This window comes from Mus musculus, chromosome 2 (assembly GCF_000001635.26).
Source record: "Mus musculus strain C57BL/6J chromosome 2, GRCm38.p6 C57BL/6J".
Classification (NCBI taxonomy): Eukaryota; Metazoa; Chordata; class Mammalia; order Rodentia; family Muridae; genus Mus; species Mus musculus.
Genome location: NC_000068.7, coordinates 70,551,729 through 70,576,305, shown reverse-complemented (window position 1 = coordinate 70,576,305; position 24,577 = coordinate 70,551,729). Strand labels below are relative to the sequence as shown.

Here is a 24,577-nt window from a genome sequence, read left to right as displayed (position 1 = left end):
CCAGGAGCTGGCTTTGACATGGCAGCAATAATGTCCTTTAACCAGTGCCAACCCTGTGAAGGGCAGCAGAAAAGTCCACGTGGTCTGGAAGATTATGTACTCTGTAAATGCAGATGTCTGCCTCCGGAAACGGTTGTGCTAATCAGAGGTGGATGGCCTCAGACTAAACATCTCAGTGGGCTCATACAAGGAGCAAACAGTTTGCTTTCTCTGACCACAGGCGGGAGATGCTGTCTTGACTTAATTCTGTGTTTTGTTTGATAGACATTCTGGCCTTTAGTGGATGGATGGATAGATAGATAGATAGATAGATAGATAGATAGATAGATAGAGCAAACTGATGAGACACAAAACATTGACCAAAACAAACCAAGCTACAACACAGAATGGTGATTCTCCTTTAAACCAGGAGAGCAATACTACTTCTCAGGAATGGGTTAACCATCCGGTCAGGGTGGTGCTAGTGGAGCTGAGTTGATGAGAGCTTCTTTAACAAACAGACTTTGTGCATGCGAGTGAGTCTGGTCTATGCAATAATTTTAAAAATGAAACTATAGCTAGGCCAATCGTGTTGGCTATCCTCAAAAGCTACGTGGGATTTTTTTTAATTTAAGTAGCTTCTTTGGTTAACTTCATTAGTTTTCTGCAATAGCTTGTTTCTGACATCCAGTCACCTTGATCAACTTTATCGCCACCAGCCTCTCTGAACTTCATCTTCAATCTATTTCTCTTCTAGGGGTTTAGATGATGGTAAATAAAGGTGGAGAGAGAAAGAAGTGGAAAGAACAATAAGTTGCCATTCCTCCCCCCGCCCCCCCCCCACCCCCGTGATAGCAATTGTGATGGCTGAGGACCCTCCAATCCCTGAAGACCTAAGGGCCTTGGAAAGCAGGCTGGGAGGGGAAGAGAGTGACCAGGCAAAGAAACTGTTCTTTGTTTTGGTGCTAAGAAACAGCTCAGATGGAGATTTTAAACATCTTTGAACTTGGGGTGATTGCAAAGAAACCACTTGAGCCAGGATTGCTGATTAGAGAGGACTTGGGAAAGGCGAGGAGGGGCAAGAGGACCAGTGACTCATCAGAATAAAATATAAGGGGGGAGATGGGGAAGGAAAGAGAGAGGGGGAGGGCAGGAGGAGGGGGAGAGGGAGAGAGAGGCGGGCGGGCGGGCAGACACTGATTCTTTTGGGTGTTCTGGATTGAACTGTGTTCCTTAAAAAGATGAACTCGTCTCAATCTCTTGTTCCTGTAGAACGTGACTCTACTTGGCAACAGAGTTTTCTCAGATACAAACAAGTTAGACAAGGTCATTCTGGATTGGGGTAGTCCTTAATCCAAAGGAAAGGGTACCCTTTTGTGAAGAGAAAATATGGATAAATGTTCACAAGGAAGAGGTCGAGTGGAGGGCAAGGTGGAGGCTGAAGTGAGACACCCACAAGCTGAGGAGTGCCAAAGAAAATGCCGACAAGTACCAGAAGCCACAACGGCAAGGTTGGATCTTCTCTGAGCCTTCAAAGAAAGCAAGGTCCTGCTGACATCTGGGAAGGATCAGCCTCCAAGACTGTGAAAGGACCAGTCTCCATGGTGATGGTTTTTATGACAACCCTTAGAAAATGACTCCAAAAGAGAGGGAAAAGGGCAGTTCCCCAGGGCAAGGGGCAGGTAACAGAGGCAGGGTTCTTCAGAATGAAACAGAACGAGGGGGACCAGAGCAAGGACAAAGGGACAGGTCACCCTGCTCTGTCTAGGTTACAAACAGCCTAAAACAAAACCCAAGCAAACAATGAAACAACCTGTCACCCTATAGCTGCACCTTCTTTAGTTTTAAAAGAAATGATGACCTTGTGCCAGGCCTGCTTCAGTCTTTGGGACCCATGGTGACCTTGTGATCACTGGGCACCTGGTGTCTTGCCTCACCAGGATGGGGCCTCTTCCAAATGAATTGGCTATGCTCCCAGCCAGCTAGGTGATGGTCAACCCATCTCTTACTCTTACCTGTGCGAACCCCGTACTTCAGGGTGTCTCTACAGTCAACCAGGATCTGCTCCAGAGACTCGGGGTGGTCAGACAGCTCCAAATTAAAGCCTTCCATGCCTTCCAGCAACTGGTGTGGGTGGTGGAAATCCAGAACCTTGGTGGAGCGATCAAATGTCTTGCGGACATAGTTGAGGAGTATGTCTACCACTTCCAGCAAGAACTGCGCAGTTTGCTCCTCCCCGTTCTTAGCTGGAAGCAGATCTAAGCAGAGAGGGGAAGCCAAACAGTAATTACCACCTGCTTCGTACTTGAGCTTCCGGGGTCAGCCTGCAGAGTGGTTCAGGGGTTTCCTGGGTCAGCCTGCAGGGGGCTCAGTTGCTTTCCAGGATATGGATCTACACTGAGTTTTGGACAGCCAGTCCCCAGAAGGATGCCCTATGCCCACAGACATTTGATACATTCCTAGGGCTTCACACACTTCCTAATAGTTGAGACTGCTCATATGGGGGAGGAGTGCAGAGCTTAAGGAAACCTTGAGCAGCTGACCCTGGCAGCTGTCCATTTGCTGAATGGACACCTGGGAGGAACACGATGTGAAGTACTTCTGTTGGTCTCCCGTGGACCAGGTGTCCTGAGCATCTGGCTTGGTGTTAATGATTTGCCTGGTCTGTGGGTGGCAGAGGCTGGGGCTGCTGTGGGTATGGGCTCTAGAAGGTGCCAGAGGGGACCACTGTCTTTCTGTTGACATCATCCTTTTTTTTTTTTTTTTTTTTTTAAGGTGTCTGGAAGTAACCTGGGCTCTAGGCTCTGTCGAGCAGACTTAGAAAGGGGGATGAGCAGGAAGAAGAGCTGTTGGGTTTCCTGAGGGAAGTTTCCAGGAGAGTACAAAAATAGGTTGTGTGGCCATTCAGGGCATGGCTGTCTCAGAGGTTTAGTGAGGTGGAGGCTTCTGGGGTTCTGTGGGAGCTATGGGAAGTGGGAGCTCCCAAAGCTACCTAGGAAAGACTGGTAAAGCACTTCCCAAGGCCTGCATTGCAGAGCCAGCAGAATCTACAGAAAGCTCTTTAAAGAGTCTCCCGTGTTTAGTCATGAGGCTCAGATGTACAGCTTCTCACAGAGCAGGTTTGGGGTTGGGGGCTTGGGAATTGGGCTGATAATCTTGGAGGATAAATGCTAATGAAAGAACCGTTTTATTCTCTGATCGTAAGATTCCTTTAGCTTCTGAGATTCTGTGAGTCCCTATTTGCCTCCGGGAGTGTCTTTAGAATTGAATGATGTACGGACATCCTTCAACTACCTTCCAAAACAGCAGGGACCTGGGCAGAAGCAAAGGAGTCTGTTCCATTCAAACTTCACGAGGGCTCACAGAGAGTAATGGCATTTGTTGTATAAAGAAATAAAATTTCAGGGGAGGGGGGAATCAAGACCAACTGTCTGAGCTGGGTGGGGCCTGGGGAGAAACCACCTTGAGCAAACAGGTTGGAGAAGTCGGTCTCTGTGCGCCGGAAGCGGGCACCCTGGTCACTGTTTTCACAGGAAAGCAGGTTCTTGGAGGACTGCCTCTCCCTGAAGGCGCTCACAAGACGACTCTTCTCTTCCAGGCTATTGGTCCTTTGTAAGAAGCCTAAAGTGCAAGAAGCTAGGGTCAGAGAAACTGGGAAGTACCCAGCCACCCAACCAGGCTGCCCGACCAGGCTGCCCGACCAGGCTAACCCTCCAAGCAAGGCTCTTGCTTTTGCTGAGAAGAGAAGCCACGAGTGTCTGTGTTTTATATACAGTGACTCTGCACTGCTTGCCTTCAGGCGGGGAGGGGCTGTGTCAAGCGTCATCAGTGGCACAGGCCCAGTCATGCAAGAGAGAAAAGCAGCAAGTGAGCCCCATCTCCTCTCTGAACACGACAGCAAACTCAGAATTAAGTTGACTGGACAGCTTCCACTCCAGTAACCCGCCCCAGGATGGGGCTTGGAAGGAAGGGACCCAGAGAGGATGCTGCCAACATTGGATTTGTGGGCTATAGAACCCGGGGCAGGGGGTGGGTGAGAACGGAAGAGGGAAAAGGTTGAAGACCAACAGAAGGGGGGACGGAGAGGACAGTAGAGTGAAGAGAGTGGAGGGTGAAGACAGCAGAGGGGGGAAGGGAGGACATCTGAGGGAGCTGGATGGGGCAGGAAAAGGAGGAGGGTGAGGCTAGCAGAGGGAGGAAGGATAAGGCAAATATCACAAGTGTAATATTTTTTGATTCAAAAATGCAGTGCACTCTTTCCTGAGCCTCTCTCCATTGATAACAGCATTAGAAAAAAGGGCTTGAAAGCCTCCACATCTCACAGCCTTGACATGGGCTCAGCTCTAAGTATTTATGGAGCACTTGTAGAAGAGCTGTTTGCTATTTATTCAGGACGAGACGGATGAAGTGAGACCAATCTCCCACCATCCCGGAAGCTTGTCTGGCAGCTGGCCACCTCTGCTCCAGCCATGATAGAAAGCTCTCCAAGAGGCATACTGAAATGAACTCAGTCAGAGCTCAGGCTGAGATTCAGAGCACTGCACCACTTCCCCCAAGAAGGAGGAGAAATCTCACTTACCCATGGTGTACAGTGCAAATACCCACAGCGGTGCTCCAGGAAGCAGGCTTGAACCCCAATGGGCTGGAGTTGGGGTTCCCTGTCAACTTGGAGCCTGCTCCCCTTTCCTGGCTAAGCACTGAACCCCGTGCTCTTCCCTCAACAGTACCTCCAACACAGCCTCAAATTTAACTCCAGAGGCAGCAAATGAAGAGAGAAAACATGAAATTTCTTGGTGACTCCAAAGCTGTCTTTGTGGAAACCAAGATCTTTGAGACATCACAGAGAAGATTCTAGAGTCCAGAGCCAGGAGACAGTACTCACTCATTCACTAGAGGGATACAGAGTCCTGGCCCCTGACACTGTTCCCTTTGTCCACTACAATGGTTAGAGAGTAGGTCTGGCTGGAGAAACCAAACCCATGTGACCCAGTGAAGGATGGTCCTGCCCATCTAAGACCTACTCTGGAGCCTCTTTCATCTGCCCAGGCTTCTGGCTCATTCCTGAGAGAACCCACATCTTCCTACCTTGCACCCCCTTTGGAAGCCAGAGGCAGGGAGATTAGGTTTTAGATATCTTCTCCCAGGATGGTTCCCATACATGCTCACCCAGAGATGTGCTGATGAGACAGGGAGACAAAACTTTAGATCTGCATGCCATTTGGGGCCACCTTTTCTGTAAGGCAAGAATCTGAATTTTCTCTAGATCCTGGTTTTATTTTTCAGGCAGCACATTCATACTGCATGGTAAATTGTGTTTAAAACCCTGGTGTGTGTGTGGGGGGGGGGGGGGGGCTGGTGAGATGGCTCAGTGGGTAAGAGCACTGACTGCTCTTCTGCATGTCCTGAGTTCAAATCCCAGCAACCTCATGGTGGCTCACAACCACCAGTAGTGAGATTAATGCCCTCTTGTGGTGTGTCAGAAGACCGATACAATGTACTTATGTATAATAATAAATAAATCTTTGGGCCAGAGTGAGCAGAGAGCCTAAAAAATTCAATTCCTAACAACCACATGAAGGCTCACAACCATCTGTACAGCTAGAGTGTACTCACATGCATAAAATGAATAAATCTTTAAAACCCTGGTATGATAATGTTAACTGTGCTTTTTTTGTTTCTAATACTGGGACTGCTGATGTGAACATTTACTATACAAAGTTGTTTCTTTAACTTTATTTAGGAAAGTATTGTTTGGTTTTGTTTTTAATCATTGAGATCCTTTAAAATGATCCAAGCTCCTCACGGCTCAGAGAGGCCCTGCTAGGGAGCTATTTGCTTCTCTGAGATGGAGGAATGAAATTGAAGGGAGAATAATATTGAGTGGGTGCTTCAACAACAGTCTGACTAGAAAGGGGTCCTGGCTAGTGGTCCCTGAGACTGCCCAGGACTGCCCTATATTCTCTGTTGTTCTATACCCCAGCCATCAGCATTTAAGGCTAGCCTGTAACTGCTGCAGGAAAGAAAGGGATCTTGAACTTGTATTGGTTCAAGTTCACCCACCCACACTCAAATAAAGATGGGTAGCATCCCCAAACGGACTCCTCCTCTGCTGGTGGCTGTTCCTCATTCTTACTCCCAGTGAGCCCTGTGGAACCAGAGAGTGGCATGGCATGCTCCAGACAGCTGTTTGCAAGTGGAGCTCCAAGCTTGGTGTGGCATAAAGACACACGGTCACTGGGCAGAGGGGATGCTGAAGCCCAGCACCAAAGCCACTTAGAGAAAAGAGCTCCTCTTTCCTCTTCTTCTTTTAAATGGGCACACAACATATTAACAGATTGCCTACATTTTTTTTTTTACAAGAAGCCAGAGCTACAGAGTGCCTGGGCTATCTCTCTCTTTAAAATAGGCAAATAATAAAAACTTAAACACACGTGTGGAAGGACTGTCTGAGCAGCAAGTTCCGGACCTCTGCAGAGGAAAGCGATGGAACACAAGGGTAGAGCCCAGTTCTTGCCACAAGCTTTCGTTTACTCTATCTAGGTCATGCCACCGCGCCCGCCCGCAGCGGATCTCCAGCAGAACCCTGGGTTTCTTCCATCCGATTATTCCCTGGGGTTCAGCCTCTGGAGCTGAGAACCTGAGTAGTGACCCCCCATGGCCATCCTTGCAGCTTCATTTCCTGGGGTAAGAAGAAGCAGGGTAGGGGATGGCTAAGAACTGCATCTCAGCAAGGCATGCGGATGCTGGGACCTTCCAGGGTGCTGGATTCAAGGGTAAAAAGAGACTATTAGATCCTTGGCTGTCAAGGCAATGGTGGTATTAGGTCAAGAAGGTGAAGTACTCCTCATGCAGAAGGGTCTGGGATTAAGTGAGTCCGGGGAAGGGGTGTAGCGGAGGCTATAGATTCAGGCTCAACATTAGTTGACCAGTATACTCGGCTTTCCAGCTTAAAATGGAAAGCCAGAGTTGGCCCAAAGCATGGGAAATGAATCCTTATGTTATTTTGCTTGACAGTCTCATCCTCTGCTCTCCTCCCTGTCACTCAGGTTGTAACTTTCTTCGTGTGTGTGTGTGTGTGTGTGTGTGTGTGTGTGTGTGCGTGCGTGCGCGCGCACAGAGAGAAATCTTTTTAAGGATGACAGCCACCCACCTCCAAGTCCACTACCTCATGGCATTGGTTGTTAGAAGAGGCAAGGTGGAAAATGTAACAATAATTTAGAGCCTCCACTCCTGTCTCAACTGCTCTAACTTTATCCTGGCCCCTTTCCCTTTCCCTTTCAGGACATCCCGGTTGTCTCCAACAGGACCATTTGGACCTTGTCTTCCAAGAGCCAGTAGCAAGAGCAGCGGGAGGCAGGAAGACCACTGTCCCTACTCACCCTCTCCCACAGGCCAGGAGCCTCTAAGACAAGTGGCCTTCACCCAGAGACCCCAGAGTTCCTTCCGTTCTGATTGCCAGTCCGTTGCTGCTTGCGCGACAACGACTGAGGCAGAAGGCGAGAGCCAAAAGGGACCAAGCAGGAAACGGGCCATTAAGCCAGGAATGGCTGGGTGGGAGTGGGAAGAGGCTATTAATAGAACAAAGCTCGGGGCTGTCAACGACGTAAAGACCGCTTCTGGTGTTGCCCACCAGTTTTGAGCGCCAGGGATTGGGTCAGGTCCCCAAACCTCTGGGTCCTATGGCCGAAGGGCTAAGCTTTTCCAGAAAATGAACTACGTCTCGCAACTAAACAAACGCACTAGGTCTTCGCCACCCGCAAATACTGGACTCCCGGATCCAGAGCCCCAGTGATGCAAGGAGGGTGCTGCACGGCCAAACACTGAAGGACGCTGGTTTCCAAAGGCCCTAAATAACCACTCTCCCCAGCGATTCTAAACAACCACAGACCCGGAAGCAGGGGGAGGGGCATGAGGGTGCGGGAAGGTCAGGCCTCACTAGCACCCACTCCCCTCGGGGCTCCCTGAGCTTCTTAGGCTGGGGAGGGTTCTGCGCCCCGCGCCTGCTTGGCTGCTATCTCGAGCACAGCAGCTGACGGATAGCTCTTTAATAAGCCCCTCGTTAATCTTCCCCCGCCTTTCCACCCCCTGCCTGGGGACACCCGTATTTTCAGGCCCGATAAGGCTGGAGAATTTTAGACAGCGAAATGTAGTCAGAAAAGCAAATCCTCATTGTTCAGACGAAGCCACTCAGCTGTGTCCCTTCGAACAAATCCCAGCCCCCCCCCGCCCCCATTTTTTCCTTGGGCGTTTTCATTTCAGATCCTCTCGTTTCTTTTCCTCTCTAGCTTTCGGATCTGTTTTTCTTTCCTGCTGGCAAATCGTGCCAGACAACCTCCCTCCCCAACATTCCCTCCCTCCTTGCAGCCCCCTTTGCGCACCTGCCCCACTTCCTTTCTTTCTGCGCTGTTGCCATCGAAGAGCTGCAGGACAAACGGTCTAGACCGCCCTGCTCACATCTCCCCTAGACAGACCACCCAGAGCTGCAGGCAACCTTTTTCCTTTCTTGGGCCCCCAAAGCCCCAGGAACGAAATTTGAATTACCGTGGCAATTAGGTGCAAACCCCACAAGTTGGGGAAGTCACTTTTAATGGGGGGTAGTGGTGGGGGGTGGAGGATGGAGTGAGCGACCACGAAGGGTCAGTTACAGCCTTGATAGATATTGCACCTTTGGTCTGTTCGCCGGGAAAATCAGACCGGTTCACACTTTTTATGAGATTTTACACATTCGAGAGCAGAACGCACTAGTCCAAGCAGCCCAGCGCCGGCGAGGATAGCCTGGCTGCCGCTTGGGGGTGCTGTATCCCAATTTCTGAGGCCATACTGGGTGAAATGAGTCCCCATAGCTATGCGGTTTCTGATTATAAGGACTCCAGAGGAAAAGGCCTCTCCTGCCAAGTGAGAGAGGCCACAGGAGGGTAGGAGCCTCCAAGGGACCGCATCCGCTGGGCGCTGGAACAGTAAGACAATTAGAATACTAGACCGATGGGTTAGAGTCTCGCTTCGGATGTGGGACTCTCCTTCAAATTCAGTCGCTTCTCCCTCGAGACCCATCCAGCCCCTGAGGGCCTGTTTACTTACCACAGATCTTCAGGCCCAGTTTTCTGGTGCATCCATGGGCTACGCCACACCAAGTATCATACGCTAGGAGCAGAGAGAGAGAGAGAGAGACAGGGGGGTGGAAATTAGAGAGCAGATTGGTCGGACCAATGAGAAACTGGGTAGAGGGCAAAGGTTTTCGCGAGGACTGTGGAGGTTTTCATGAAAAGGCACGGAAAAAGCTGTTCTGGAAGGAGCAAGGAGCTACCCTACTTCTTTGGCTCAGATAGAGCTCCCAGCTCTCCTCATGTTTCCTGCCTACTGTTGACTTCAGGAACCAAACCGTGTCTTGGAGAACTGGGCCTCACAGCCACGGACCCCGCCCCCAAGCGATCCCCACCAAGGCAGAGGCAAACTCAACACACAAAGATCCAGACCTTGGCACTGGCGTGACCCAGCACCCACCCGCCGGGCCCAGCCCCGGGTCCCAGGCCTCGGACTTGAAGGGCGACAACACACCCGCTCAGATAGGGAACACAGAGGCATCTGGGACCCAAACGTCTCATAATTTCTTGGCGGGTCTCCAGCCGAGTGGCAGCTTAAAATAAACTGGCATGAAATGGGGTCGCGGAAGAGTTCAAGAATTAATTGGGTGAAAAATAGTATTTGAGTAGATGATCGGACTCGCATGGCTGCTCCAGTCAGATTGGGGAGGCGAGAAGACAATAGTGCGCCAGCCAGTCCTGTCCTCAACCCCACCCCACCCCCCTTCGCAACCTGCCCCTCGTTAACCCTTCCTCCCGACTTCTAGAGTCTGAAACACGCTGTTGAGAGCACCTTTCTCCAGGTCTGAAACCCGGGCGGCAGGACTTGCCCCTCGCCCCCCGCCCTTTCTCCCAGGCCAGTCTCAAGGCGTTCTGGTCTAAGGGTCTTTCGCGTTAACTCCCAGCAAAGAATGCAAAGAGGGAGAAGCCTTCCCGCAGACTCCTGAGATGGGCGCTAGGAGAAATCCCCTTCCTATCCCTCCAAGCAAGGCGCCTCCCATCCTCCACCCCAGCGGTGTGGGAGTGTTAGCTGCGATAAGCAAAGTGACATCCATTAAACCTCAGGCACAACAGAGCCCCAGAGAGGCGAAGAACCAGCCTGACGTCGTGAGACAGTATGTCACGGTAGGAATTCCAGTGACAGACAGGAAATCTGTGCAACACCAAGCCCCTAATAATAGTACCTGGAGCATAAAGCGCTACTTCCACCCAGTATCTGTGCTTTCTCTTTAAACTACAATCTCATCTAATCACCAGAAGAACCCAGGAAAGTGTTGTAGGTCTAAGACTCAGGTGACAAAATCATTTCAGCCCAGAGGCTACAATTTCTCAAGGTCACTTGGCCTGAGGTTGGTGTTCAGAAATATTCCAGTGCCGTCCCCCACGCCCCAAGTTAGGTGTTAATAAAAAACAGGTAGGAAGAGAGATGGGGGTCGAGAACCCCTTTGTTGTAGCCGGAGTTAAGAATGCTTCCCCCCCCCCCATAGGCGATAGGCAGGAGGGCTCCTGCTTGCCAGGGGGTTGCTGGGATAAGGTGTGAGGGTACAAGGTGTGTAAGGTGTATACTGGAGCAGAAAGGGACGCCTTCCGGTAGACCCTGCAGAGGCAGAGCCCAACAGCAAACTGGGCGGGTGGGGGTGTGTCTTCCAGGGAGGACAGAAATTAGACAGAGCAGGCAAGCTCTCTCAGGCTTTCTCCAGTTAAGGGTTAGGGGTTCCCAGGGAAGGGAGGTGGAGGTGGGGTGTCCTTAGATCTCTGGCCTCCATTTAGGTGGTTTCCGGAGGTACCACACCTTGTATGGACTCAGATTATCGACTTGGCCTTTGCTGAGGCTGGGCATTTGAGAACTATGGGGTAGTCTGCTAGGATGTAGAGGTGCCTAGTGTGGAGGGTGGTCCCCAACCTTGCAGAAGGAATAACGGTGTGTGTTGGGGGATAAAGACTGGAGTAAGATGTGGGGAGGACTGGAAAATAAATCTATCAGGGTTCAATCTACAGACAAAAGGGGCGCAGGCCTCGAGTTCGGCCAGGCCAGCTCCCACTGCTGACTCCACCGCCAAGGCCTGGATCACGTGCCACCGGCACTGACGACTCTGCCTGGGATCTGCTTTGTTGTGTGGGCAATTGTCGCTTGCCTGTGTGCAGGAAGGGGGGGGGGGCTGCTAAGAGAACTGCAAGGTGGCCTGAGGACTTAGGGTCTCCTGCCTCAGAGTCTGCACCAAGAAATTCAAAGGGGGGTTTCCTGCCTTCAGCTTGCCACTTGTGTACACGGGAACTGTTGTTTTCACGGGGCTTACAATAAGTGCCATAAAGACGCCAACAATAAAGCACTCTCAACCACACAGATCTCCCGCAGCTCCTCTTCTGTAGAGATTCTGGTGGTAGGGGGCGCAGAGCTGTCTGGAGCTGATAGAATTTTGGGAGAGGGGTGGTGAAAGACTTAACCCCAACATGGAAAAAAGATAAATCCCACGACTCCAGTCCTCTATGTGGAGTTAGAAAGTCAGGCTGAATTAGAGACAGATCGGATGGGGAAGCATAAATGCCCTTTTATCTGGTTTCTCTATTCTCCCCAAGACTTGTCACCTGCTGACAGGTCTCTAGAAAAAAGCACAGGGGTGCTTCTGCCTCCTGGCTTGCCAAGCCACATCTCCTCCTAGTTAGCTGCCAAGGTGCCCCCCCCCCCGTCACTCTGGATGATGCTTAAATGCCCCTCCCTCGCCTTTTTTTTTTGTCTCTAAGATGTAATTAATTGAATCTCAGGCAGTTTTGTGCACCTTTTACGCCCCTGGCTTCGCCCTCACTCGTCAATAGCTAGACGCAAATTTGGAGCAATTAGGGACCCAGAGTTTTCTAAAAGCTGCAATTAACGTCGAAATTTCCCCTGATTATGGACTGTGAGTACAGCGCTGGGGGCGGGGGGGGGTGGAGGAAAGGAGAGGAGGAGGTCAGGTTTCATCTCAAACCTAGAGCTAGGAAACTGTTCTCGCTGAGACTCCGGGTTCCTCACACTACCCCTCTGTTCTGACCCCTGTTGTCCCGCCAGACACAAAAACACAACACAGCTCCTTGAACGTCTCTGCCCCTTAGACCCCAAAGATCTTTCTTGCCCGGCCCTTGTGAAGTCCTCGCTGCTCTTCGGTGCCCTGGGAGTAACCTCGCGTCCCTGGCAGCCAAATGACCTCTAAGCAGGAACCTGGAATAGGGCCCCATTTGTTTCTCAGCCTCCATCATTTCTACGCTCTCCTTTCGCGTTCCGACAGCGCAGCCTCCCGCAGTGCCAGCGCCCCCACCCTCGCTGCAGTCCATTTAATAGGAAACTGGGGCAGGACCTACTTGTAGGGCGCAGGTTGGTAGTATTAGGATCCGCTCCCGCGTTCGAGGAGGTTGCAGGCGAAGGAGTGGAAGATGCCATCAGCTCGGTGGTCTTGGGGTCTCTACGGTTCAAGGGTCCCCCGCAGACTGGGCGCAGGAACAGGCTGCAAACAGAAGGGAGAGCTGTGCCGGGAGAGCTTCTAGGTCCTGCGGCCCGGGGCACCGAAGTCTCGGAGACAGAAGGGAGACCAAGGGCAGCGAGCTGGCTGGGTCCTGGTGCGCGGTCGGTGGGAGGGGGTGGGGAGGCGCTCGCTAGCTCTGGGACTGGGGCGCAAGCACAGTAGCCCCGGGCGACTCTCAAGTCTAGAGGCGCAACGGGGTGCTCCGAGTGAGGCTCACAGCTAAGGGGCGCCGGAGGCGGGTGCAGGACGCGAGGGATGGGGTGAGGATAGGGCCAGGAGCACTAGGGAGCACTCATCGAGCAAATTCCAGCCCAGCCGAGACAAGCCCCATTGGGCTCCCAGCAGCCTGGTGAACGGGCAGAAGAGGAGGGGGGAGGGCGTGCGGGGCGGGCACGTCTGGTTCGGTGTCTGGCTCCCGTTGTTGTGTCTGGCCAATTCCTTGGAAAGAAGGAGGCTCACAGCGCCGGGGACAGGGACTTTGGTGAGACAAGGTGAGAAGAAATAGGTCCTCCGCCCCTCAGGACTTGACCCGCTAAGAATCAGTCACCTTGCACTCCAGACAGCCAAAAGGCAGCGTGTCGAAGCCTTGCTGATCAGTTTCTTGTCCCACCTCGTTTCTAGCTTTCTCAACCCTAGAGCGAGGCTCCGTCCCAGATTCACTGTTTCTACTCTACCTAGTCCCCAGAGTTCGTTTCACTGAGCCAGAGAAGGTGGCAGAGGGTAAAAAGGAGACCGTCACCCGGTGGCGAATTTGCGCCTAGGGCGCAAGAGACCTCGGATAGAAGAGTGCGCGGTTCCCCTATTTGGTGTTTGTTCGTGGACAGAGTGAGGGAGAGAGGGCGAGAGAAGAGGAAGAGATGGGGAGAAGGAGCGGGCGAAAGAATGAGAGGAGAGGGAGGAGAACGGTAATCTGGGTAAATCTAAGACCCCGCAGAGCGCAGCCCACCAGCCGCCTTTTGCGTGTCGTCCCTCGGGCCGAGCATCTGTCCCCCCCCCCCCCCGCAACCTCCGCGCGCTCTCGCAGCTCCGCGGGCGGCGGTGGGACGCGGGTGCTGGGGAAGTAACAGGTTATCGCTCCTCGCACCTTCTGCCGCTGCTACCCAGGCGCGTATCCGACAGCCGTGAGCTCCGATCCCCCAAGCGCAGGCAAAAAATGGCTCTGGGGTCACTTCAGCCCTTATGTGTCCTCCCGAATGAAATTGATAAGGGTTTCAAGAGCGAGGAGGGTAGGGGATGGGTGCGCCAAACCACAGCTGCGACAGGACTGGCGGGAAGCACTCGGCTGTGGAAGGTGGGCGACAGGCGCGTGCTGGTGGGGTGAGGCAAAGGGCTGGACAAGAAGCCGCAGGCTGAGGGCACCGGGTTGAATAACCGAGGCGGGGCTCTGGCAAGTCCGGGCGATCCGGTATTTACCCACCTCGGTTCAGCGACAGCGAGCTGGACCCTCCCGCGACTCCTCTGCGAAGCGTCCCGGGGCTGGGCTGGGCTCGGCTCTGTCACAGGAGTACGTGCTGGGTGTCACCCCAGGGCTGCTTCCTTGCTTGCACGATCCCTGGTCCGGCACGGGAGAGCCTGAAGAAGGGAGAGATCCGGAGAGGCGGCCGCTGGGCTTGGGGGAGGCGGGGGCGGAGTGGGGAGGCGGGGACCCGCTCGGCGGGGGGAATCACGAGGCCGTTGCTCGCGGGGGCAGCTCGTCCGCGGAGCGCTGGGGCTCCTTTGCAGGTGTCTGACTGCCTCTGGAGCTTTGTAGGGCGATTATAAATCCAGCTCACGGGTTTGCGACCAGAAAGGAGGGTGTGTGTGACAAAGTCCTATGAGTAATCCAGAATGCACTCAGCACGCTCTGTTTTTTGTTTGTTTGTTTGTTTTTTGTTTTTAAATTATTTTTGAGATAGGCGATGTTGGGTGAGGGCAAGGGAAAATATAATTCCTACGAAGAATTTTGTCTCACTGGGTGATTCTTCCTTCCCCTCTTCCTAGCCCTCCATCCCGTATCTTGGAGAAGACTAGAATATTTGCTTTGCCTTGATCAATCTCCTGTGGTTGTCCTGGATTGGCGATTCCAGAAGGTTTTCTCTGGGTGGTGTCCTAGGGAGCGCTCTACTGAGCCAGTATGGCTGTACAGGCAAAGCGGAGATGAGGGGACCACCCAGACAGACCCTGGAGTTTCTGCACTCCCGTTTCTTCTTCCAGTCCATCTCCACACTACCTCGTTCGAACACAGCTACCTGGCACCACAAGAGGCAAGGGGTCTATTTCCCTTTCTCTGAGCCCTCTCCCTGGAGAGGGGTAAAAGAAATCTTCGTAATTGATCATGTCTGAAGGTTAATAACACGCACGAGTGCCGCTCCACACGCCTGGGGCAGCAGAGCATGGAGGGTGGCTCCGGGAAGCCAGGACGGCACTCCGTGTCTTGGCCCGCTCTCCTCGCTTCTTTTCAGTTTCACGCTGTTCAATGATTCTCTCTTGGCAATATTTAAGCACATTACTGAGCGGGGTGAAGTCCCCCACCATAAAAAGGCGGTATTGGAAAAAATTTCCACCAGAGGGCGCCAAACACACAGAGACCCCGTGCTGGCGGCCTTTTCCCTGGTGCGCCCTAGACAACACCTGGAGATGCCCGAAAGGCTCTGTAACGGCCGGCCTCTTCTAGCCTTCTCGCCGCTACCTCCTGGCTTTCTTTTTCCTCTCCCTCCGTTTCTCATCCTTTAGGGGCAAAACAAACTGGATTTTTGGGCCTGTCTGAGTGATGGGGAGTACTCTATGATCGCTTTACTCGTTTTCATAGAGATTTCCCTCATATTGTGGAGCAGCAGACCGGTTTATTCATGTGCACCTCTGGGTCTTCGATGGTTTATCCCAGGCCTGTCTCTTTTTTTGTGACCATCTTAGCGACTTTCATCACCACTCAACGGAAACATCAAAAACAAATAGTATAAATCACCGAAATTTTCGTGAGGGAGCTGGAAGCCTCAGGGCTGGGAGGATACGGTCTGATCAACAAAAGGGATTGAAGTAACTAAGCTGCTCCTTGCGACCAAAGAGAACATTGCTGTTTTCTCTGGGCCTCACATAAAAGCCCCCGCACATTTTAAAAACAAAAAGCACCCGAAGGGTGGGCTGAGCTGAGTTGGAACAGAAGTTCCCCTGCGATCCTGTTAGGTATGTATGTGTGTGTGTGTGTGTGTGTGTGTGTGTGTTTCACGAAGGAAATGGCCCCTCAAACCACGCACCTCAGAGCTTTTCAGAATATCTTGAAACTGTTTACGAGGAGGTAAACTCGGAGTTTCTTCCACGCCCCCTTTCCTGGCCTTCGTTAAAAGATATAGTGACATCAGTCAGGAATCTGGGTGTCACTGACTAATGTCAATCACTCAAGACTCGCTGGTCAGGAGGGAGGAAGCATAAATCCTCCCGACCCTAAGTACCCACAATTCTGCCTAGGTGCGGCCTTCCTCTGTCTCCTTAATCTTCCTCCAAGACTCTGTAAAGACGCTTCACCTGTGGCACTAGATGGAGAAATTTTCAACCATGTCTTTCTTTGACAACGGAATTAAAAGCTCTCAATCCTAGGGCTTTAGCAAAATCCACGTGGAAAAGAAAAGAATATTCTACAATAGTAGATATCACAAGTCAAACCAGGCTGGGTCTCTCTATCTATCTATCTATCTATCTATCTCTCTCTCTCTCTCTCCCTCCCTCCCTCCCCCCTCCTTTCTTCCTCTCCTCTCTCCTTTATGACGGGAAGGAAAAGAATGAAGGCTTCTATTTGTCCTTAATTTGAAAGCGTATGAATAGTAGTAACCAATTGAACGATATTAGTGACCATTTGATTTATATTATCTTTGCATTCATGAAGATGACATTCCGGTGAGCCAGAAGAAAGGTAGACTGAGGGACTCATGACTGGATTAATCTCTGATTATCTGCTATTCCAACTCAAGACTCTTGGGCTCAGCGGGATATTGAAAACCGAGGGCCTAGAAATCTACTCAGTTCCGGTACATCGAGTTTTGCGTCAAAGAGAAGACTTCAGCACCGAGGACAGCGCCTGTCGTTAGGGGCTTTCCAGGGTGTTCACTGCAGGTGCGGGGCCAACCTCCTGCCTCGCCCCAGGCTGGGCCCCACCTTCTTTTCTCTTTGCAATAAGAACTGTTTATTTTTGCCTGATGGGGATTGTAGGGTGAAGCGTCTCGCCCACTCCTTTCTTCCCCTCCTAAGAATTTGGACGGACGACAACTGTCCTTGGCATTTGGATATTTGGCTCTTCAGAAACAGTATTTGGAACCTATTTTTTATTTGGGGTTTTCATTCTTTTTAATCTTTATACTCCCAGAAAGGGGATGCTTAGGAGAATGGGGGTGGCAAAAAGACATCCTCTCCAGGGACTCGAACCGGTGGTGAGGGGTGGCCCGGAAAGGTGTGGTGTCCGGCCAGCTGTTTCGTTTGTATTTTGATTTAAGAATTAACGCTTTGAAGACATGGGAAAACAAAGCTCTAAGGCACAAATGGGCGGAGAAATACCCACGGCTGTGTTCTTTCTCCCTCCTCCGGGGCGTTGGGGGTGGCCCGCCGCTTGCTCTCTTATTCTGTCTACCAAGGACAAAGTTCCCTAGGTCAACAGTAACAAAGAGGGACAAACATACTACGTCCACTGTGCCCTTTTCCTGGGACATTTCAAAATACTTAGAACGTGTTCGGGGGGGCCCTGGGTTTTTTGAAAAAGAAAAAAAAATCTGGTGGGAGGAGCGTTAGGCGTGGAAGAGGCGCCCCAACCGGCTTCCGGGACTTCCCCCTTTTTGCTTAAAATATTTTTCGGTCAAGGTGAGTAGATAAGAAATGTCAACTGATTTTTGACGCACTTCGCCTTATTAGCTTCCAGGAATAGTAATTTAGAACCGTGAATTCTAGTTCATTTTAGCTGGGTCATAAAGGTTTTATCTAAAGTATTTACATTATGATTTTTTAAAGAAAGACTAAGAAAGGAAAAGGAAAGATGGCAGTGCTCGCCTTTAAATGGTTCTTTCAGGAGGAGGAGGAGTAGAGAAGCGTTTTAAGTCAGACTGCAGGTACTTTCGCTGTGTGTCCATACTCCGAGTTTTTCTGGTTTTCTTTGGAGGGCCCTAATACACACCCTATCCTAATAGAGAGCAGGCTGGAAAGGGTTAAAAGGGTGCGGGGGGGGGGCGCGGGGGGGGGGGAACAGAGCTCTAGAGAGGATTCTGGAAATTGCAGTAATTTCTCGTGCAGACCTGTTTTCTTCAAAAAATGTCATATGGCCGTTTCTTTTTGATAGTCCGAAGCTGAAATCGAACATAAATCGAGCAAACAAGCAGTACTGGGGAATTTGTATTATTTGTGTAAATCTAGAAACGCCCAGTTCTCGTCACCCCAAGCAGGCACACAGTGACCAGCAGGGGGCGATAGATTACAATTCCTGAGAACAACAGCCCCAAACAGCTGGTCTTCAAGGGAGCCTGGCAAGCTGTCTCCATTTCCCATGCATCCCCTGCCATTTTTTTTTTTTTTAAAAACAAAGCAGAATCTCTTTAAACGCTGAGAAATGCCCCAGATGTGACCTAAAACACCTAGAGTAGTGTGTCCCTTTGATGAAAGAGGACAGGCAGCGTGGCATCCGCTTCTTTTCCTCACCACTGTATCCTAAAGCTGAACTTAAGGAATCCTTTGATTGTAAGCTAGAAACAGCCTCACTGTAAAGCAGATAGTACAGACCTGAATACCGATGGGAAAGAGGATTTTTATTGGAACCCGAGTTGGTGAAAGAGTGCAAGACAGGAGACTAAAGTAATAGTTCATTTCTTTTTCTGATTAAAATACTAGGCATAATTCCTATTTCCAGACTCATTGTGTCTGGGACTATTTACGCGAAGGTTCTGAAGTGTTGTAACTTAGTCATGGAGAATCTGGTTATTTAAACTTGCGGGGTCAGGCGTGGCTCCTTCCCAGGCATTGACCAGTGCTCAGGGGGAGAGGGAACCTTAACGGGAGGGAGGGTTTGTTCTAACTGCTGAAGTTGTCAGTCCATTTTTTGTGAAGGGCTTATATTTAACAGCTCACTTGGCTTATGATGAGCATACTGTAGGTTTTCCTAACACAGTAAGGGGGGATCCACTGTAGTTCAGTTGGAAGACCAAAATCCTGTTTTCTTTTGACCAGGTTAGCCAGGGATCTTTAGATCCATTTAAACTGAAGTTTTTGAAGCCCGCATATATAAAGATTAAATAAGAATCATTATTTTCTTACTGGGACTTGATTCAACTTTACAGCTCGGAACCAAGCCCCAGAGTGGGAGGAAACTTCAAAGTTCTTCACCTCTCTACCCTTCCCTTGGTGTTGGGTTTAGCCATGGAATTTGCTTTGGACATTGGTACAAACCTGACCTTCAGACTCATGAGTGGTGTGCTATGCCCATCAGTATTACAGTTACAGCTGACAGCTTTAGTTTTTTACATCAAGAGGGTTAAAGAGAGCCAAGATGGAATTTAGAGCATGTGGCCTGGGTTGAGATAGAAAGGGTGTTTGGCTGGAGGCTAAGCATCATTGATGTTTCTTGAAGAAAATGTTAATTTCATGGCAAAATCTTTGTCAACACATTTTAATGTTTTTGCATTTTAAAATGACTAAAGCTAAGCTGTCCGCATTCCGGTGGATGGCCCTTACCCCCAAGAGCAGATGGCAGTACTAAGTGCTTTCAGTGGATCCAAAAGAGCACAGGAAATTAGGAAGGAAAAAGTGGTCTTGGGGGCATTGGAGGAGTTGGAGAGAAGAGGATGGGGAGGGGGACTTAATCAAAATGAATTATATTCATGTATGGAATTCTTAAACTAGAAATGAAAAACTAAACACAATGGCTAAAGCTGCCAGGCAGGAGTTGTGGGTCTTCCCCTTCAGTTGGTCGGAGGGCAGCTGGGACAGAAGCTGTGTCTGAGGAGGCTGGGTGGAACCCTCCATTGTCTCCACAGTTCCCAAGCTCAGCAGGGCTATGAAGGACTTTGTCTGCTCTTGGAGAACAGGCCAGGGGCAACAGTCTTCTCCACTGTAGGGGGAGGATCCCCCTGGGAGAGCCTCCAAACCATCAATGGTGACAGCCCCCACCTCTCAAGCCTGAGCCCACCGCACCCCCACCCTTCTGCCAAAGAGATTTCAGTTCAGTGGGAAGAACCAAAGACATGACATCATGGAGGCTGCTGACCTCTAAGGGTTTTTGCTTCAGTGGCAGCAGATTCAGGTACCCCAAAAAGCTGCCAAGAGGCCTCACTTTCACCATAACAATTTCTTCCACCCACAGTTACAACGGGAGGTCTGTGCAGTCTTCAGCCTAGTCAGGGAGGAGGGCCCCATTCACTCACGACACCTGGAGTGGGCGGGTCTAGAATTTCGACTGCAGACTGCATAGCTAAGCAGAAAGACTGATTTCTAGAAGTCATATAAGTAGCCCTCTTCTCATTCGTTGAGTAGGTGAAGGGTATGATACCTTCATCCGGGCCTCATCCAGTGCGTTGTTTAGCTTGTGTCACCTAGGTTCCAATAAACCCCCTTTGGTGTCTACTGTCCATAGTCTTTATATCGGGGGGGGGGGTCAGGTTTGAGCTGGTTACTGGGGGACATCTTAGACTCCCCTCCCCCAGCCCAGCTCCAGGCACTGTCAACTAGACAGGAGCTAGAGCCCCAGGGAGTAGGCAACCGCAGAGTCTATGGTTGATGCTGGGGAGAGTAGGGACAGCAGATACTAGAAGGACTCCACAGTTGAAAAGTTGAAAGATGAGAGGGGTGGGGAGCTGCAACTGCAGCTGGCACAAGGCTGGTGAGCACTCCAGACACTAGTCGTGGAGTTCCAGAAGGCTGGCTGTAAGGAGTTAGATAGCACTAGGGGCACAGGGTCCCAACACCCTTAGCGCAGAGATGTCATGCCAGTCACTGCAGCTGGGCCGTTGCTATTTAAAGCCTAGAGCTGAAGAGTTCTATATTCCAAGAGCAGAGGCAGAGAGACAAAGACACTGAGGAGAGTTGCTCTTTGTTTGTAGCTTCGGTCAAAACAGAGCAAAAGATCTCCCCCAACCCCCCCCCGGCTGATTGGTAATAGAGTCCCAGGATTGCTTCCTGTTGGTGATGTTTTTTTTTTAAAATATTTTTTATTACATATTTTCCTCAATTACATTTCCAATGCTATCCCAAAAGTCCCCCATACCCTCCCCCCCACTTCCCTACCCACCCATTCCCATTTTTTTGGCCCTGGCGTCCCCCTGTACTGGGGCATATACAGTTTGCGTGTCCAATTGGCCTCTCTTTCCAGTGATGGCCGACTAGGCCATCTTTTGATACATATGCAGCTAGAGTCAAGAGCTCCGGGGTACTGGATAGTTCATAATGTTGTTCCACCTATAGGGTTGCAGATCCCTTTAGCTCTTTGGGTACTTTCTCTAGCTCCTCCATTGGGAGCCCTGTGATCCATCCAATAGCTGACTGTGAGCATCCACTTCTGTGTTTGCTAGGCCCCGGCATAGTCTCACAAGAGAAAGCTACATCTGGGTCCTTTCGATAAAATCTTGCTAGTGTATGCAATGGTGTCAGCGTTTGGAAGCTGATTATGGGGTGGACCCCTGGATATGGCAGTCTCTAGATGGTCCATCCTTTCGTCTCAGCTCCAAACTGTTGGTGGTGTTTAGAGACCTATATTTCTGTCTCTCTGTCCCTCAGTCTTTCAGTATGACTAGGAGAATCGCAGCCCTCATATTATAGATGATAGCTCTCATGGAAATTGTGTTCATTTTTTTTCAGATTTATTTTTACGTATATGAATGAATGTTTTGCCTGCATGTATGTGTTACGTGTGTGTATTACATGCTTGCCTGGTGCCCACAGGACTTTCTCATTGAACTGGAGTTACAGGCAGTTGCAAGCCACCATGTGGGTGTTGGGGACTGAACCTGGGCCTCTAAGCCACCAGTTATTCTAATTGTGGAGACATCTCTCCAGCCCCATTTGTGTGTGTTTGTGTGTGTGTATGTGTCTGCTATGGATTCTCATTTAATTACTATATGCCCTCTGCTTTATACATGAGGTTATTTAAGGCCAGAGAGGTTCTAGGTCTTAGCAGCAAACATGCAGGGGAGAAGTGGGAAGGCAGCTCTCTCTTTTCCTGCACCCCCAGTGCCCTGTGCTCTGCTCTGTGACACATTCAAGTTCTGCCACTCATAACTATTTGGCCTGGAAAGACAATTCTCTCAGGGGCTCTGTAAGAAGAGGGTTGGGGTATCAGAAGAATACAGACAAGGTTTCATTCAACTGAAATAATCTGCTATGGCTTTGTATATCTTCTTTGTATATCTTGTATATCTTCTCCCTGGGGAGGATCCCCACCCAATGTTATGGTCTCCAAGACCTGTTGGGGTTTTTAGGGTAACTTCATCTGGAGAGGACCCCCCCCCAAAAGTTTAAATCATCAGACTTGAAGTTAACATTTCCGCTTTTCTTCCACTGTTTCAACCACCTAACACTTGGAGAGGAGAGAAAGGATAGAGAGGGGAGATGACATCTTTAGACTACTTGCGATTAGGGGTCTCTCGAGTTCCTTGGGGGCAAGTTTGATCTTCTTAGTCAGGATATCTAACTTCTTCTTCTTACCTCTGCACTTGTGCTGACTACTTGACAAACTACAATAAACCAACCACCAGCCAGCCAAAAGGCCTACAGGTGGGAAGACCCATATGGAGCTACCGGTCTCATATGCCCCCTGGTGGCTCAAGTAGTCACCAATCTTTTAGGGAGAGATATCTTACAAAGCCTTAGAGGTAGTTCTTACCACCCAACCAGAAAGAGACCATATTAATATAGAGGACATTACATATATATATATATAAAGTAATACCCAAGGAGACCCTAAAAAACCCCTCCAAATCACCCCGAATCCTAGGGGCCACTGTTAGATTTAATACTCACTGCCTTGATTGGCTCTCCAGTGAAGATATCTGGGTCCCACAGTAGACTCTATCAAGGGAGAAGCTTAGAGCCCTCACACAGCTGGTAGAAGAACAGCTGTTGCTACAACATATCCACCCCTCCCGCAGTCCATGGAAGACCCCATGTTTGCTATTAAAAAAAAACAACTCAGGGAGATGGAGATTATTACAAGCTTTGAGGGCAACTAATAAAAACCATGTGAGTCTGGGGCTCCCCACAAAGTGGGCTACCCCACATCTCAGTCATCCCTGCCAACGTTCCCCTATTAGCAATAGACATAAAAGGCTGCTTTTTTCCCCCTTCCCTCTCCACCCCTGAGACTGTGAACGCTTTCCATTCTCAGTACCCCCGATTGACAACTCTGGCCCAGCCTTACGATATGAATGGACTGTTCTCCCGCAGGGGATGGCTTACATTCCAACCATTTGTCAGGAGGCTGTAGCCACTGCATCAAAACCCTATTTAGACAAAAGACTCAATATACACCACTATATGGATGATACATTATTATGGGAAGACTCTTCGACCTCCCCCTCCCACCTTAAGGACCAGCTAATACCTTCCCTATCTGCCCTAGGCTTCAAATTAGCCCACTGCCCCCACAGTACAGCATACTGGAAAAGGAGTAAGATATCAGACCCTTACCTTTGGTGAGTGTACAAGAATAGACTCATGGTAAGGCTGAGGCACACAGGAAGGCAGTCAGCAAACAGTTGGATGCTTGTTACGCTACATGGTGCAAAGGTTGCACTGTGCCTCTTGAGGAATGAAAATTGCTCTTACGGGTTTGTTTCTCAGGACTCAATGTCTGGCCCTTCCTGAGAGGAAATGTAAACAGGCACTCGGTGGGCTGAACCTTAGAAAACAATAAGGCCTTAGATGCTTGCTGAACTCGTTGCTTTTGCTTCAAAGAAAAATACTGTAACAAAGTGAATGACCTCTAACATTCTGGATGTTGAAAACTAGGGCTCAAATGGGTTTAAAACAATCTGAGAAAAGATCATAAATAAATAAATAAATAAATAAATAAAGTCTCTTGGAATCATCAGATCTGCTTTCAACATTACATGGGATTAAGCCACTATGTAAATGTAAAGTATAAATGTGGAGCCTTTTCTCAATACAGGCACAAGCTATCCTGATTTACCCTCAGATCCCGTCTGAATCCTCTCCATAACTTCAAACGGCCCCTTTGGAACCTGAACCCCGCTGGAGCTAAACTCGTGCCCATCTTGTCCTAACAGTGAGGCTCAACAGGCACCTTCCGATCCCCGCCCAATAGCCTCCTTTCAGCAGAAATGCTGATCATCCAGGGATGGGTCTGGGCGCCTCCTCTTAGTGGTGTAAAGGTTGTGTGACTCACAGAGACGTGATTCCTGGAGAAGACAATGTTCTGATGGGGAATTCAGACGCATGTGGGAGGAGAACGGAGCCCCTAGGATGAGCCGACACTGTACAGTTCCTCCTCTCCTCCTCTCTGTGAGGTCATCTAGTCACGTGACTTTAAATGCCGTTCCTATTTATGAATATTCACATCTTTCCCCCAACATTACAGGTTCATATGTTTCGTGGAGCCTTTCCACTTACATTTTTAATAACAGGTACTCTAAACTATCCCAAATTAAACTCTCGATTCTTTCCCCAAATGTATTATGACCTTTTCCACCTCAGTAAATGAGAGCGAGACATCTCTGTCTTTCTAGCTGGCATAAGCAAACATCTTGGAGTCATCCCTGTCTCTGCCCTTTCAATTGTGGTAAATCATTGGATCTACTTTCAAATTTCATCCACATCTCAGGTTCTGCGCCTACAGCCCTCATTCTCCTCCCCACGGCCGGCAACACTAGGATCCATGATGGATTTCCTCTATGTGATGTTCTCTGAGGCCCTTGTCTAGAGTTAGGCCCAGGTCTTTACCTGCCACTGCTACATTCAAAGTACTTCTAGGGCCCCAGTCTTAGTGAAGCCCAGGTAATTGCAGTGTTCCTAACTGTTGTGATGTATCTACCAGAGAGCACCACTCAGACATGGGTTCAAGCC

General features: G+C 50.1%; 1 protein-coding gene and 1 long non-coding RNA gene across 9 annotated transcripts in view; one reads left to right on the top strand and one right to left on the bottom strand.

The window, feature by feature from the left end:
• Positions 1-15,003, bottom strand: part of Gad1 (glutamate decarboxylase 1) — a 40,712-nt gene extending 25,709 nt beyond the window's left edge. For 2 of the 8 annotated variants that reach the window (XR_003950661.1, XM_006498766.4), the window contains exons 1-5: positions 13,641-13,980; positions 12,396-12,538; positions 9,058-9,120; positions 3,442-3,600; positions 1,995-2,237 (exon numbers count right to left, since the gene is read on the bottom strand). Coding sequence is in view for 4 of the 8 variants with exons in the window: in XM_006498766.4 (XP_006498829.1) it covers positions 1,995-2,237; positions 3,442-3,600; positions 9,058-9,120; positions 12,396-12,474 (544 nt within the window). In the remaining 4 variants the exon portion in view is untranslated. Of the gene's footprint in view, positions 1-1,994; positions 2,238-3,441; positions 3,601-9,057; positions 9,121-12,395; positions 12,539-13,103; positions 13,542-13,640 lie in introns of those variants that run through there. The other 6 variants (NM_008077.5, NM_001312900.1, XR_001780815.2 and 3 more) reach the window with 5 other exon arrangements.
• The window catches only part of Gad1os (glutamate decarboxylase 1, opposite strand), a 73,418-nt gene continuing 61,789 nt past the window's right edge, over positions 12,949-24,577 (top strand). Inside the window, exon 1 of the long non-coding RNA NR_040496.1 lies at positions 12,949-13,047. This is a non-coding gene — a long non-coding RNA (glutamate decarboxylase 1, opposite strand). The remainder of the gene's footprint in view (positions 13,048-24,577) is intronic.